This window comes from Oryza glaberrima, chromosome 6 (genome assembly GCF_000147395.1).
Source record: "Oryza glaberrima chromosome 6, OglaRS2, whole genome shotgun sequence".
Taxonomy (NCBI): Eukaryota; Viridiplantae; Streptophyta; class Magnoliopsida; order Poales; family Poaceae; genus Oryza; species Oryza glaberrima.
The window spans coordinates 23,709,945-23,725,592 of record NC_068331.1 but is presented as its reverse complement, the minus strand read 5'-3'; the positions used below and the strand labels follow the sequence as shown (position 1 = coordinate 23,725,592).

Genomic DNA, 15,648 nt, shown 5'->3' with positions numbered 1-15,648 from the left:
TAAATGCGGGTAGGTGGGCACCTGGAGGCGGACACCTAACCCACCATATGTGGTGACCTAGAGAGGGGGTCGGGGGAGCCCGACCCCTAGTCACGGGAGGGGGCGGCCGCCGCCCGACCTCGGGCCCGATCCCCCCTCGGGGAGGGGGAGCCACGTGGCGCCTGGGGCGGCCTTCTCCCTCTAGTCTCGGCCAGGGAGTGGCCGCCGCCCTACCTCGGGCCCGACACGTGGCATTGGAGGGTAGCCTTCTCCATCCAGTCTCTGGGAAGGAGTGGCCGCGGCCCTACCTCGGGCCTGACTCCCTTCGGGGGAGGGCCACGTGGCATCGGGGGGCAGCCTCCTCCGACTAGTCTTTGGGGAAGGAGTGGCTGCCACCCCACCTCGGGCCTGACTCCCCTCGGGGGAGGGCCACGTGGCATCGGGGGGCAGCCTCCTCCCTCTAAACCTGATACCCCCGGGCCCATATCACCGACAACAGTGAAGGCTGGTGCCGAGGGAGGGAGTAGTGGGGAGGTCAGCGAGCTTTAGGACAGTCATTGAGCGATGCTAGAGAGAGGAGGTAGGGGAGAAAGAATTAGAGTTCGGTTCTTACTGGTTAAATTCTTTTTTTTCCAATTGTGATGCCACGTAGTCATGTAGACACCATGTCAGATGAAGCCACCTTCAAAACCAAGGTAAACTGATATGGTTTGATATTTGAGGGAGGTATTATGCCTAGTTTTACGGTTGAGATAGGAAAATTAGACATTTTCCTAGCATAGTTTCTCACGTCAATTTAAAAAACTTAGTTTCTAATGAAATTATTGTGAGTTTGCACGCGAAGCCTAGTTTGTCGCTCTCTTGGCGGGAGGACCACGTACTATGTTTCTGGGCGATGATCTCCTCGCCCTCTCGTGCCATCAAGGTGTTGGGGGGAGGGGGGGAATCAAAGAACTCCTCTTTTTTTAGTGTGAAATTTATTTGAGACTTACTATGATATTTCTATTCTCTTTTTCAAAACAGGGTCAATATATATAACCTTCTCTAATTTTTATAGTAATATCCTTTTTCGCTTTGGCCCTACTTTAAGTTTCACATTGGCTTGACGCAAACGAGCTCTTAGCTACAAATATGCAGACAATAGCCAAAGGTCAGCACGTATGCATTGTGGATTCTTTTGATATTTTCTGTATCTAATGTGCCTTCTCGGAATCTGCACCAATCCTTCGGTTCTTCCTATATTTCCAGATTGATTATCACAAAGATGTACATCATCACCCAATAGTATTACTATTTTAAAACATCTTAATTAGACTGTGTTTGGCAGCCATTGCTGTGCAGCCGCAGCGTTGCATCTCACGTCTGCAACAACTGAATCATCAATAGTAGCATTGTTTAAGCTGCTACAGCCCAGCCGCGTTAACGGGCAGCCGAACATGCCCTTAAATATCGTGCAAACATAACACACATCATTAACATTTCATTATAGAGTTCAACCTATACAAGTATATCAAATCATCATCTTCATATTCTTTATATAATTTTTATATAGTTAACATACATTTATTCGTGTGATTCATAATAAAATATAGGGTATGATACTAGTAGTATTAGTATCACTAGAAAGTGATTATACATATTTCTATGCTCGATATATATAAACAACTAGCGTTCCAGGAACGCGTGAGAGGATGTTGAATTGTCTGGCTACTACTCGGCTATTCCATCTCTGTCTGGGTTAGCACGGATCGTGCATAGCGAGAGCAGGTTCGTTGAAAATCCCAACTTATCACGTACATTACGCTATACCTTACTTATACCTCATTAGTTATATATTGGATTTATTGTCTCAGTTACTATTGCCATAGTATTTTCTTAGCATCTTAGCTCAAATGTTAGACTTATTAAACGCTTAGCTAACTTTATCTTAATTGTGACCAACAAAAAACTGTGGCAGCCTTACTGGAGTCACTACGTTAGAACCTATATTTTGTAACACAATTTTGTAACACAAAAAGACATGTGTTACAAGAACACTCTGTAGGAACACTTTGCTTTGTATTACAAGGTGTATTGTAACATATATTCAGTGTGTTACAGTTGTGTTACATATAGTAACGTTATTTATGTGTTACCAATACCTACAGTAACACAATATATGAAAAAAAATAAATATAGTTCGCTCTTGCCAAAACAAGAATATAGGAGTTGAAAACCTAACATGAGGTATACGTGCACGGTGCACCTTCACAGACCAACTGCAGAAACAAACCTTATTCTAGTTGAGTAATTATAAAATTTTGGTGAAGAGATCGAATAATCCATTGGTGCACCATTGAATCAATAATAAAGATTAAAAAACTTCTGGACTGTTTAATTAATCTGGGCTTGAACTGGACATAGGCTATACAACTTGGGCCAGTCTATTATAAGGCCCATGATGCTTACAAAGCAGTTTAATTGCAAAATGGTGAGAAAATATGGCTCACGGAGGGATCGAACTTAGGCTGCCAGCATGTAAGTCGAAGGGTACTACCAATAAGCTAGGTAGCACATGCTGACTTGATAGAGATATGCATGCTAAATAAACGCCGGTGCAGCACCTGGAAGTTGGCATCCAAAGGGAGCAGCTCCAGCTATGAACTGTCTCATCATCTGCTTACATACTCCCATGCATTGGATTGGCACAGCATTTCAATATCTTCCAGGACGGTTTCGGATGACGATAAAAACAGGATTTTGAAGCCTCTTGATGCATACAAAATCCAAATGACTTGGGTGAATTGTTAGTTTTCGTAGTACCAGCATGCATCATGGAACTATAGTAGTAATAGGAAAAAGAAAATACATTGGCTTAAATCTTTTAGTAACTGTATCAGATACAGTTAGGCAGGGTTGCATCTTTCAGGATAGATATCTCCAAGAGCTGCAGTTCCCATTTTTTGACAGCACGTACATGAATACATATTAAACCATGGAAAGCCGTGTGCTTTGGTAAAGCATAGACTTGTTACTAGTACCACGAACTATTACTTACATGAGTTATAGTAGTAGATGAGAATAGACACTAGATGAGCCCATGACCTGTGATTTGCCACCTTTAGCCTTCAGCTATACATATACCAAATTAAATAAAAGGACGAATATGTGCCTGCACGGCTGGAACTCCAACAAACCATACATGTATGTCGATAGAAAACAACTTAATGGCAGGAAATACAAGACAACAATAGGGTCATAGCATTAAAATCTAATATGCTGAAAACAACGCACCATAGAAATCATAGAGTTAATAACATTATTACATGACTTATCATTGAACAGTAAAAAAAAAACAGAAGTTCACACAATGAAGAATTTCCTTGGTGTGCTACCTAGAGAACTGAACAAAAGTATCACTGAAATCTGGAAAGAGGTTGGCAAAGCAAGCCTTCACTTGAATTTTCCACCTTAACAAATGGATGGACCTGAAAATAAACATAATATATTAGATATATGAATATTTTTACCTTTTTTTTGTGACATAACGTTTTTTTTTAATTTTGACGCATATATTCTGCACCCAAGTCTCTTTGTACAGCTATACAAGATGATTCATATCAACATAGAGATCAAGGAAAAATTAAACCAAGTCAAAGCAAGATTATACTGACAGACACAAAATAATTTAACAAGACACAAAATAATTGCAAGAACAACATATTGGACACACTTGCCTAGAACTACTAGTACATTTCCTAACAGAACTAATCAACTGAAATGTTTGAGAGCACAAAGCAGAAAATGTAGATACCATGAAGTAGCCAAATAGAAGAGGAAAGAAAATAATTACCAACCACTATGATTCATTATTCAAAGCGCTGTTATTAGCATCCACTGTTGTTCCTTCAACATCTGTTCTAACCCATTGTTGATAATTGTTTGCATCATTGGAGATCGCTCCAAGGTGTGAAACATGGAAAGGCTCAAATGCTGTGTCACCTGTCCATTCTTTCTCACCAATGTCATATATATCCCTTGGTTTGTTCTTCCTTACCACGGACCATCCAGGATTTAATGGATCATCGATATAAAATACTTGATCTGCTTGATTAGGCAATATGAAAGGCTCGTGCTCAATTTTTTCTCCCATATGTATGAGATGTGAGAAGTTAACAAGTGTGTACCCATACTTATCTTTTTTAATCCCTTTTCCAGATACAACATCAACCCATTCACATTTAAAAAGTACCACTGAAAATTGTCCAGAGTAATTGAGCTCGATAATATCAACAATCCTACCATAGTATGTCAAATCACCTAAAACAGGATTTGTGTCACTTGATTTAGTGTAGCTGGATGTTTTTGCAGTTAGAACAACACCACTATTTTGTGTCACCCCATCCAAACGTTTGGGCCTGAACCGAAAGCCTCGTGTATTAAAAGCACGGTATCTTTTTGCTGGTCCAATTGGTCCACGGGCAAGCCATCTAAGATCACTCTTTACATTGTAGATGCCATGTTTTCCCTCCAAGTACATTATCTATATAGTTAGGATTAATTTAGTCATGATTGTAGTTCTTATATAAATCATGTGAAAAATAACACTTACATGAGCTTTAAACCATTCATGGAATTTCTCATTTTGTGTACGCTCGATAATTTTTGGGGTGATACGGCCCCGCCGATATGTTTTTGTAATCTCCTCAGCGTGCATTCTACATAAACAAAAAAAAAGTAATGAACTGTCATTTCAAATAGAGTTAAGCTAACAATGCATATGAATTTGAGATAATACCGAAGGTACGGATTGACTTCTGGGCAATTGAAAAGAACATATCTATGTGCCTGGATTTTAGCCAAACCCCTTATAACATAACTTCTAGGCTTGCCGAGAGGTTTTCCAGCGTGAGGAAAAAGACTTGGTTGATGTTCATCATCAAGACAAGCAATGGACTCGTCATTATCATCATTTCATGAAGGTTGGTTGTGTTTTGTCTCAAAACCTTCAATATATCTTGAACAAAATGTCATACACTCATCTGCCAAATATGCTTCAGCTATACATCCCTCAGGATGCGCTTTATTACGCACATATGACTTCAACACATTCAAATATCTGCATAAACATGGAAATGAGAAAAAAAAATGTTCACAAATATATATTGGATAACAAATTCAATTGTATTTGTAATGTAAACATACCTTTCCACAAAGTACATCGATCGGTAACACACAGGACCTCCTATTTCAGCCTCTGTTGCTAAATGAGCAACTAAATGCACCATAACGGTAAAAAATCCAGGAGGAAATATCATCTCCATACGGCATAATGTCATTTTAATTTGTTCATCCAACTTCCGAAGTACATCTATGTATAGGACTTTTGCACTTAATTCTCTAAAATAACCACATAGGTCAACTAATACGGATGTAACATTGTCTGGAAGCACACCTCGCAAAGCAACAGGAAGAAGTTGTTGGATTAGAATATGGTAGTCATGACTTTTAAGTCCTGAAATTTTTCCCTGACTAACATTTACACATCTTGATATGTTTCCTGAGTAGCCATCAGGAACTTTAATATCATGGAGAACTTTGCAAAATTGTTGCTTCTCATTTTTAGACATTGTATAGGTAGCAGGAGGCAAGTAATACTTATTGTTAGCTTTTTTTTGAGGATGCAAACCTGGCCTTATATTCATTTCTTGTAGGTCTAGTCGTGCCTGTAAATTATCCTTTGATTTGCCTTCCAGTCCTAGAAGTGTCCCATATATATTATCACAAACATTCTTCTCTATATGCATTACATCAAGATTGTGGCGTAGTAAATTGGACTCCCAATAAGGCAAAGAAAATAGCCCACTAACACATTTCCATGTTTTTGACTTCTCAAAATCATTAATTGCCTTTATTTTACTAAGAATTGCAGTTTCAGAATATGCAGTAGGCTCTGGTCTATGTTCTTCAGTTCCATCAAAAGAAATACGATTGTAGTGGAACTCATGGTCTGGGGGTAGAAAACGACGATGTCCCATGAAAGAATACTTGCGACCATGTATCAAACGTTTAGAACATGTTTCATCACGACATGTAATACATGCAAATTCACCATTTATGCTATATCCTGCAAAGATCCCAATTCCAGGATAGTCACTGATTGTGAACAATAATATAGCACGGAGTTGAAACATCTCGTCTTGAGATGCATCATATGTGGGGGTTCCAACCTCAAACAAATCAATCAACTCTTCATAAACTGGCTCCATAAATACATGAAAATCCTTTCCAGGGTAAGATGGCCCTGGAATTATGAGAGCAAGCATAAGTGAGGATGCTTTCATGCATAACCATGGAGGGAGGTTATAGGGAACTAAGACGACCGGCCAACAACTATAAGTCGAACTCATCGTTCCAAATGGATTAAACCCATCACTAGCCATTGCAAACCTGATATTTCGAGAATCTGATGCAAAGGTAGGATATCTAGTATCAATGTCTTTCCAAGCCTTTGAATCAGCTGGATGACGCAATGCATCATCCTTTGTGCGACCCTCATCATGCCACCTCAATGCTGTAGCGGATTCCTTATGCATAAATAGCCTCTTAAGCCTTGGCTTAATTGGGAAGTATCGTAAAACTTTTCTTGGGGTTGCCCTTCTTCTTTCCTTCTTTGTTAAAGTAGTTTTATCTTCTTTGTTTTTCCACCTTGAAGTTCCACATTTCGAACAAAAGTCATCATTTGCCTTGTCTTTCCGGTAAAGTTGACAGTTTTTTGCACAAACATGAATCTTGACATAATTAAGTCCAAGCTTTCCTATTATCTTCCTAGCCTCAACAAATGTTCCAAGTAAACTCTTACCATTTGGAATTGCTTGTTGCAGGATCGCTAGCAAATCATTTAAGGATTTATTACTCCACTTGTTAATGGATTTTATGTGAAACAAGACTACAAGAAACGAAAGCCTTGTAAGTTCACACCCTTCCCATAAAGGTTTGTGAGCATCTCGGAGCAAATCATAGAACATTTTTGTTTCAGAGTCTGGCCCACTGTTAGAAGAAGTTGGTGCATCATAATCATTCACTGGAGGGCTACTGTCTGTGTTTCCAAAAGCATCTTGAACTAGCCGGTGCATATTATCATCAATTCTATTTTGTGATTGTGTTTCACTGTTACCAGAGATGAATGATGCAGTTTCACCATGACAACCCCAAGGATTATAACCAAGTAACATTCCGTCACACACTAAATGATCATACACTTCATCACGCCTTAGTAACCACTTATTAACACATTTCTTGCACGGACACCGGATCTTATCATTAGGATTCTTTTCCCTATATGCAAACTCAAGAAAACCCTCTATTCCAGCAAGGTACTTATCACTTGGTCTAGGGGAAAGCAGTAACTTCTTAATAGCATTTAAATCCATTGTTTTTCTGTGTTGGGATAAGAAATATGGTTAGTACATTAGTGTTCCTAATTTGACAACCACCCATTGAATTTTTTTTGATTCTATAATTTTAAGTTCAACTCAAAATTAGTCTATCTACAATATATATGATGTGTGGTTAACCGCACCTGGACTCCTGACGTTGTGATCCAGTACATATGGCGGCTATATCAGACATATTGCGGAGCAGCAGATGGATAGATCAGACATTGGTGAAGAGGTTGGGCCTGACAAAAGCACTCTGGATAAATGAAAATAATCTGAGACAACATGAACAGCCACATGATAAGGACATTACATGACAATTGAAAACTGAAAATATAGAGGATTTGCAGTACTATAAATACAGAGGAACTATTAAAATCACATAGTTCCACAAGAACAGTTTGCATGTCAATCTTGATTAGGAGCAGAGGGGAGATAATAGGACCTACAATAATAAATTTTAGAACATTTGTTCACTACAAATATGTCCCTGTGATTAGCTAACTGGAGCTCTGATACTCTAGATATACAGCCTTTACCTACGATCTGAACAAATAAATGCAAGATATAATAGGATGCAAGATAAAACAAAAACGATGAAATATTTGTTTGCACTGAAACAGACAAGTAACAGATACAGGTGTGTGTACAGGTCAAAGATCAAACACCTAGCGTGCATAAAAGAACAGAGCGCTCCTAACCTGGTGTAGTTTTCACTTGAAGATGAGAGGACTTTGGGCACAACCGCAATAGCTGATGAAGATGCAGTAGAGAGGGCAGGGAAGATGCTAGCCGCCCTTGGCAGAGCATCAGCAGGATATGGGGAACGGCGTTCCTAGGAGCGGCTCGATGGAGCAGCTCTGCCTTGGAACCGATGCTGGCGGACGGCGGCGTAAGGGCAATGCCTGGTGGATGGCGTCGTAAGGGCGGCGGCGGTGCAGCAGATCAGGGGAATTTTGTCGGCGCAGCAGATCAGGGGAATTTTGTTCTGGTTGTTTGCCTACTCAGGTCAAAGAGCGAGATACAAGGAACGGAAGAAATGCCCTACAGGCTACAGTTAGTTCTGAGTGTGCATATGACAGGGTGGACCTAGCAACATATTAGGATAAATCAGTCTATACTTTTTTAGAGAAAACTGAAACATTTGAAAAAGCTCAGGTACTTTAAGAATTTTGTCGGCACATTACAAGAAAACAGTTTAATCCCTGCAAATATCAGGGATAGTAAACATTATAAATACATTAACGCTATAAATTTAATACATTATTACAATATCCTATAAATAATCATATGTAAATGGTATTAAAATAATTTGTAGGCACACTACAAGCACATATTATCAAAAAATTTGTCGCCATGACTATGTTTTTCTGTGTAATTGCCAAGCATCGTCAGTCTCTCACTCCCCTTCAACTCCCCTGCATTTGCAGCCCCATCGTCGCGTGGCAATGCAGCCCCATCGTCGCGGGCTTGCCACCACCGCCCCTCTTCTCCACCGTGCGGCTGCCCACCGCCGGGCACCGTCCCACCGACGGCATGTTGCGGCAGACGGTGAACCAGAGTGCCAACACCCACGCATGCCGCCAATTCTCCTCCGCCGCTACCTACGCCCTCGCCGCCGCTCGCCGCGGGCTCCATCGCCGCCTCCATTCCCCTCCTCCTCTCCGCCAGTCCCTGTCCCTACCCTTGCCCACCCTGCTGCCCTCCGCCTCCGCCAGCGTTGCCGCCGCCGTCACCGAGGTTCTGGCTCCACCGCGCCGCCCGGCGGTGGGGGCCCTGGCGTCGGCTACGGGGCTGTGCCGGCGGTGGTCGGCCGCGAGGAGGCGCCGGTGTCGATGGGGTATCTCTTTATATATATATATATATTTTTTCTAAAAAGTGAGTTGTCAAAGTTTTAATATGAATAGTGTCCAGAAATAGAGGGAGCAAAGTTAACATAGAAAAAAAAGTCATGATATGCGTACATAAGTGAATATAGGAAAAATCGATGGTATGAAAGTTAAGGGAATTTTTTTTATGGTACAAAATTAAAGTAGGATAATCCATAGTTGTAAAAAGCCATCTTTTCTTTTAAAAATAATGCAGTCCCAATTGTTTAGAGGGTTCTATTTTTTTTTCCAAGAGGGAGCGCCACTCCAAATCTACAGCACGAATTGCCTCCAAATAATTCCCGCCAATCTAAAAAGTTTCCCACCAAATATTCAATGGTACAAAATTAAAATAGGATAATTCATAGTTGTAGAAAACCATATTTTCTTTAATAAAGAATATTGTCTCATTCTACAGCACAATTTGCCTCTAAATAATTTCCACCAATCTAAAAACTTTCCCCACCAAATATTCCATGGTACAAAATAAAATAGAAATTTTTTGATGGTACAAAATTAAAATACGATAATTCATGGTCAAAACCATTTTTCCTTTTTAAAAGAATACACAGTCTCAGTTTTTTTTCAGGGGAGTCTCAATTTGCCTCCAAATAATTCCCGCGGATCTAAAAAATTTCGCACCAAAATATTACCGCCACGGCACCAAAATGGAATCTCAGCTGTAACAACTCTGCTAATATCTCTCCAATTCTCCCTCACCTGCTAATCTCTCTTCACTTCGACCACTTCTTCAAATAACTCACTCCTCTCCAAAAGGAACCACACGAGCTCCCCCTCCACATCTCCTCCAACCTTAGGTCTGAACTGCTCAGCGGAGAGGGGAGGCCATGGCTACTCCCAAGAACTTGTGTTCTCTGTAGGCTGTTTCCCCACCCGTGCTCTGTGCCGTCTACAGTCCTGAAGATCCAGATCGCCTGATTGCTGCTTCCCTGTTGCATGCACCTGGTAAGTAGGTCATACAAGATTCAACATTTCCACCCAAAAATTCGTTTGTATGATTTGTTTACCTTCTCAAATTCTTGATTATTATTTCTGAGAGTTACAAATTCAGATTCAAGTGCACCTCATCTGTTCGATGAAATGCATCCCTGGTGCATGCACATGGCGAGTATCTAGTCTTCAGTATTGGCTATTGATATTTACTAACAATATGCAGCTACATGATATACTGTTTGTCGACATACACATTTTTCCAAGTAATTTGTACAGGTTAAAATGCCATATGATTTGCGATTCTTATTGTGAACTCAATTATTTCGGGTTATGCTGCTGGAAGTTCTATCTTGCTGGTTGTGTCAAACTATCATTTTAGATTAAATTGCAAATCTATCTTCTAGGAATTAACAGAGTTCTTAATGTTTTGCAAGCCGATCTTCAGTATTGACTATGAGCAATGGATCTTGACTCTTTATAATGTTATGCAATCTAGAACTCTGTACTTGGTCAAAGGTCAATTGTGAATAAAACCTTGTCCATATATTCTTTCTGTAAATTTTCAGTATTTGTACGACATGCTGATATCAATTATATACCAAGTGGTTAAAAAATATTCAAAAGTTCACTTACATTTCATTCAGTCTACATTAATTATTGTCTCACATATTCTGCAATTACTCAATTGTATAGTTTTACCATCTTTTACTCCTTGGCATACTGCCGAAGTATTATTTTTTATACAACAGTCCTATTTTCTTTACAAAAACTCATTACAGGGACAAATGGGAAGAAAGAAACGGTTAAATATAGTGCAAAGCAGCCTTCAATATTGCAGTGGACAGGGCACTAGTAATGAACATTCCTCGCCACAAGTTGAGCCTCCTGAAGCATTTGAAGACGATGGGATCCATGATGAGCAGCAAGATGATGGGACCTTGAATATCTCAGGTACAATTGTAACTAGACAACCAAAATTAGCTATTTTACTGATGACAGTATACTGCTCCTGTAGTTACTGAGCTTGCCCAATTAATTTTACAGGAAAAGATGATGTGAAAAAGCGTGGACCGACTATGTTACCGTATGTTTGGGATCTTCCAGATGGGAAACGCATAGTTGTAAAATGTAACAAACTAGGGCAACCCATTGGGGCAGAAGGTGGGTTGTTAGGACAATTTTTGGGCACAATAGCAAGAAATGGAAGCTACTGTCCATTAGATAAGAAGACCTGGAGAAAAGTCAAAGAGAACAAAGGAGATCTAACAATACTACAATTTGTACAGGTCTGTCTCATGCTAAAGATTGTATAAATACAATGTTCTGAGCTTGCTTAATTACTAGTCACTTTCTTGTCATCATCTTCTACTCACACAACAAAACATTTATGCTTTATTGATATAACCTGACATTTTCTTTAATTCACTGTTCCTATAAAATTTTAGACAAAGTTCTTGTACCCTCATTTCTGTGAGAAATGGATATTGAAATCAATTGGAAGAGATTGGAGGCGATTCAAGGCAGCACTGAAGGAAAAATGGTTTAATCCTAAGAAGAAGCATTCTTCTCTCTATAAGCTTTGTCCAGAGGATATAGAGAAAGACAAATGGGAAGCACTTATCAACTATTGGAAGTCAAAGAAAGGAAAGGTAATCTCATTCACTTATCCACAGCAAATGGGAAGCACTAATCTACAGCAAGATTTGTACTGTAACCTCATTCACTTACATATTGTGCTAGTGTGTGAATTCATCAATAATGCATTGTTTTTATAATAGATCCTTAGTGCGAAGAACAAAAGAAGTCGTGCAATGTTGAAGAACCCCCACTCGGCAGGAACAAAGAGTTATGCTCGTTGGTCTGATGACATGGTGAGTTTGTTTTATTTTATTCTATTCCATTTGGTTGTGTGGATGAGGTGAATAAGATATTAGTTTTTATAGAAAATGCTTTAGAAGGATTTTTTTTACTAAAATTTAGAAGGATTATTTTTGGAAAAGTATTTTAGTTTGCTAGTCTATTATTTGTATATTTATCTATTAATTTGGAGAAGAAACCTGAAACAGTAATTTAAGGATAACTATCTTTGGTTGAGAAAAAATATAACTAATTTACCACGTCCACTATCCTTAACATGATTGTCAACCACATGGCAGCAAGCTATGTGCCCATGATTGCCATGACCATCATTTTGCTACTTGTATATTCTATTTCCTCTTGCTGAATTAACCTCTCTGATTTGACCCTGTGTCGCATTCGGAGGTGCTGATGCATTGCTGATTGCTAGTAGTTACTGTCTATTAATTTGTAGTATGGTTGGCTTCTGCTAGCTTTTAACTTGTAGATCCTAGGCTTAATTAACGTTTCATTTCAATCATAATTGGGATGGAATCCATGATGGCTGCCTCTACCTTTGTATAGGCTACATTTACCTTTGTATTTTTGGTTCTAGTAAAACAGGAGATCCAAAGAACCCTTATATTGCTTTGCTTTTTTTTAGTAACACCTTCCATTTTCAGAGACAAGATGATCCAAATAAGAAGCAACCACATAGAGCGCAGGTTTACCTAGCAACTCACAAAAAAAGGGGCAATGATAAAGATGAACATGTGGTATGCTACATACACATAATCCTTTCTTTAGTATCGAGTCAGTACTATCTGTACTTGTTAATATGCATCCATTATTCACTTGCAGGCTGAATTAGAGAACCTTGTTGAAGAACAACCAGAATTGGCACAAAATGATCAGGGAAGAGTTGCATGGGAAGGTGATGCTCTACATAAAGTATTGGGCGAAGAAAAACCTGGCCATGTGCATGGGATGGGATTGCTTCCTGTTCCTAAACAAGTTTATGGCCACACATCACATCATCTCAAGAACATAAATATTACTACAGTGGATCACTCATCAGATGAAGACATGGATGTTAGACAGGAACTAAGGGAATTAAAGGAACTGTTGAAAAAACATGAGAAAGCAATTGAAGAGCAGCAGAACAAGGAGACATGCAATGGGAAAAGTGGACCAACTAAGGTAAATATGAGTTATTTATCTATCCCTCACATAGAACTTTTACTCAATGTTCAGTTCATTTATGTAGGTAAACTATGAAAGAGCTTATGATGGCAATGTTCAAGAACAAGCAATAAGAGCTAATAGAAAGGTAGTGCCAAAATTCAACCCTTAGTGGTTTATCACCAAATTATGTACAGCAGCATTTAAATTTGTAGAATTGTGCAGAGAATTCAGTGCAATGCACGTGAACTTGACGAATCTGAGAGTGAACAAAGAATTACATCAATGGTATATCTCAACTAATTGTTAAATTCCCTTTAAACACTTTCTGCATATGCTAATATACATATTTATTTGTGTTTCACCATTCAACCATAGAACAAAAAAAGGCACAGGGAACAACTGAACATGCATGAGAACACTGATATGGAACATTTAGGCTATGAGGTGAGACTTTGTTATTTTTCATTTCAGCAAGACAACTCATTTTTTAACATGGTTTATATGAATGTATCATGGAAATTGCACTAGGTGGATCATAACCATAAGGAAATACCAAGCCACGACGACTCATCATCACTCTATGCTCAGGATTTTCGACAGGAGGTAATTCTTACCCACTAATAAATTTCCTGGATAATCAATGTGTTATGTCTATATCAATGTGTGAGATATGTGTAATGTACACATGCTAAGAAAGATGATGCTAACATTTGTCACCACTGAAAATCTATTGCTAGTAATAGTTTTAGTATGGATGTCATGCTTTCATGTAATGCTGAAATCTGATTTTAGACCATTGATATATCATTTAATCCTGACTGACTTTTAGTAAAGAATATTGTACATTTTAGTAAAGCAAGGTATGTCCATTTTTCTCATGTTTTCTGCCGCTTTGTTGCTCCAACTTTGTATTTTATTGACTATTCAATTGCTCTTAGTGAATCTGTGTTCGAAGTTAGAAACTAAAAGTGATGCCAAAATTATACATTTTCTAACCTATATATTTGATTCTACAAAAAACAATATAGTTTTTATCTAGCAAAATCATAGGATCTAACAAAACTTGTCCATCTGTAGGTGAATAAACAAAAACAACAAAAGGTACAAAAGACTATGAAGAGTAGAGAGAAAAAGGATGGTCTGAACAGGACTACACATCCCATGGTTTCAAACAGGATGCATTCTTCTGTGATGAAGGTGGATAAAAACTATGTACTCAAATAGTACAGTTCGATTCTTGTTTATGCAACTAACTAGTGATTCTTATTCAATCATATTGTAGGCAGGTACCACAGTAATTTTGATGACTGCAAAATATCCTAACAAAGAACATGTGGCATATGCTACTTTTCTGAGTAGTAATCCAAGAGAGAAAGTGGGTGGTGTTGAGATAGGTAATCAATTCACAAAAGTGGTTGTTAATCATCCTCTTCAAGAAAACGAGGAGCTAGTAAGGCCAATGAAGCATTGCAAGACAATTGGTGATGTTCATGCTGAAGGAATGTCAATTGCTTGGCCTTCAATTTGTGTAAGCATGCATGCATACACAATATATTTCCACACTTTGATGAATCACTGATATCATATTATGTCTATGCTATCATGACATCCTACTTTAATTTTTTGCAGATTCAAAAGATCAATGGTTAAATGATCATGATTCAGTGGCCTACTCAAGATCTAATCAAGAAGCATGGGAATTCATAGAGATTGGATAGGCATAGATATATTTTCTATATTTTTGCATTTTTAATATAGCTAGATGCCTAAAATATATACTCCTTTTAAAGACCTTCAAGTTTGTTATGGATGTTATGGAATGATGTAAATAGTACCTATATTTAAATTTTCTTATTGAAATTCAATGTTATCTACTCATTCGTGGTCATTACCCTTGTGTGATGTCTTGCTAATTCCTTCTCCAAAGTTTGTGAAGATAATACAAAGCAGTTTACTATTATAATAATATTGAATTAAAGGCACCATTCGTCATATACTATTACTATGTTGCAGTATATAGAAAGGTGTTACAAGTTTGTTGCTAGAACTAGAAAAAACGTGTTATGTTACAGTGTTGCTATAAGTGCACAAAGGTGTTACTATGATTATTGTAACAAAATAACATATGTTACTATAACTTTTTTTGGTAACACCTTTTCTTATTTTTAAGGACATCTACATGTGTTACAGTATACCCAGCTATAGTAACATAGGCTATAGTAACAGTACATAATTGTGTTACTGTAGGCACTGGTAACACATTTTTGGGTTTATTGTAACACAAAAATGTGTTACTATAAACCTGTCCTGACGTAGTGACTATAAGAGCAAGTTTAATACTCCCTCTGTCCCAAATTACTTGTCTCTTCAGCATTTAAACTTTATCCTAAAATAGTTATCACAATGAA

At 38.4% G+C, this 15,648-nt stretch overlaps 2 protein-coding genes across 2 annotated transcripts; one reads left to right on the top strand and one right to left on the bottom strand.

Moving 5' to 3' along the window:
- Positions 1-4,932: 4,932 nt before the first annotated feature.
- Positions 4,933-7,193, bottom strand: LOC127777020 (uncharacterized). Its single transcript, XM_052303538.1, has 2 exons — positions 5,164-7,193; positions 4,933-5,077 (listed from the first exon to the last, which is right to left on the bottom strand). Exons 1-2 carry the CDS (start codon positions 7,191-7,193, stop codon positions 4,933-4,935), a joined length of 2,175 nt encoding a protein of 724 aa, XP_052159498.1.
- Positions 7,194-11,004: 3,811 nt separating this feature from the next.
- Positions 11,005-14,958, top strand: LOC127777019 (uncharacterized). The gene is made up of 12 exons (XM_052303537.1): positions 11,005-11,170; positions 11,264-11,505; positions 11,665-11,868; positions 11,998-12,090; positions 12,739-12,831; positions 12,917-13,255; positions 13,323-13,385; positions 13,463-13,525; positions 13,616-13,684; positions 13,769-13,843; positions 14,523-14,634; positions 14,870-14,958. Exons 1-12 carry the CDS (start codon positions 11,005-11,007, stop codon positions 14,956-14,958), a joined length of 1,608 nt encoding a protein of 535 aa, XP_052159497.1.
- Positions 14,959-15,648: the final 690 nt, after the last annotated feature.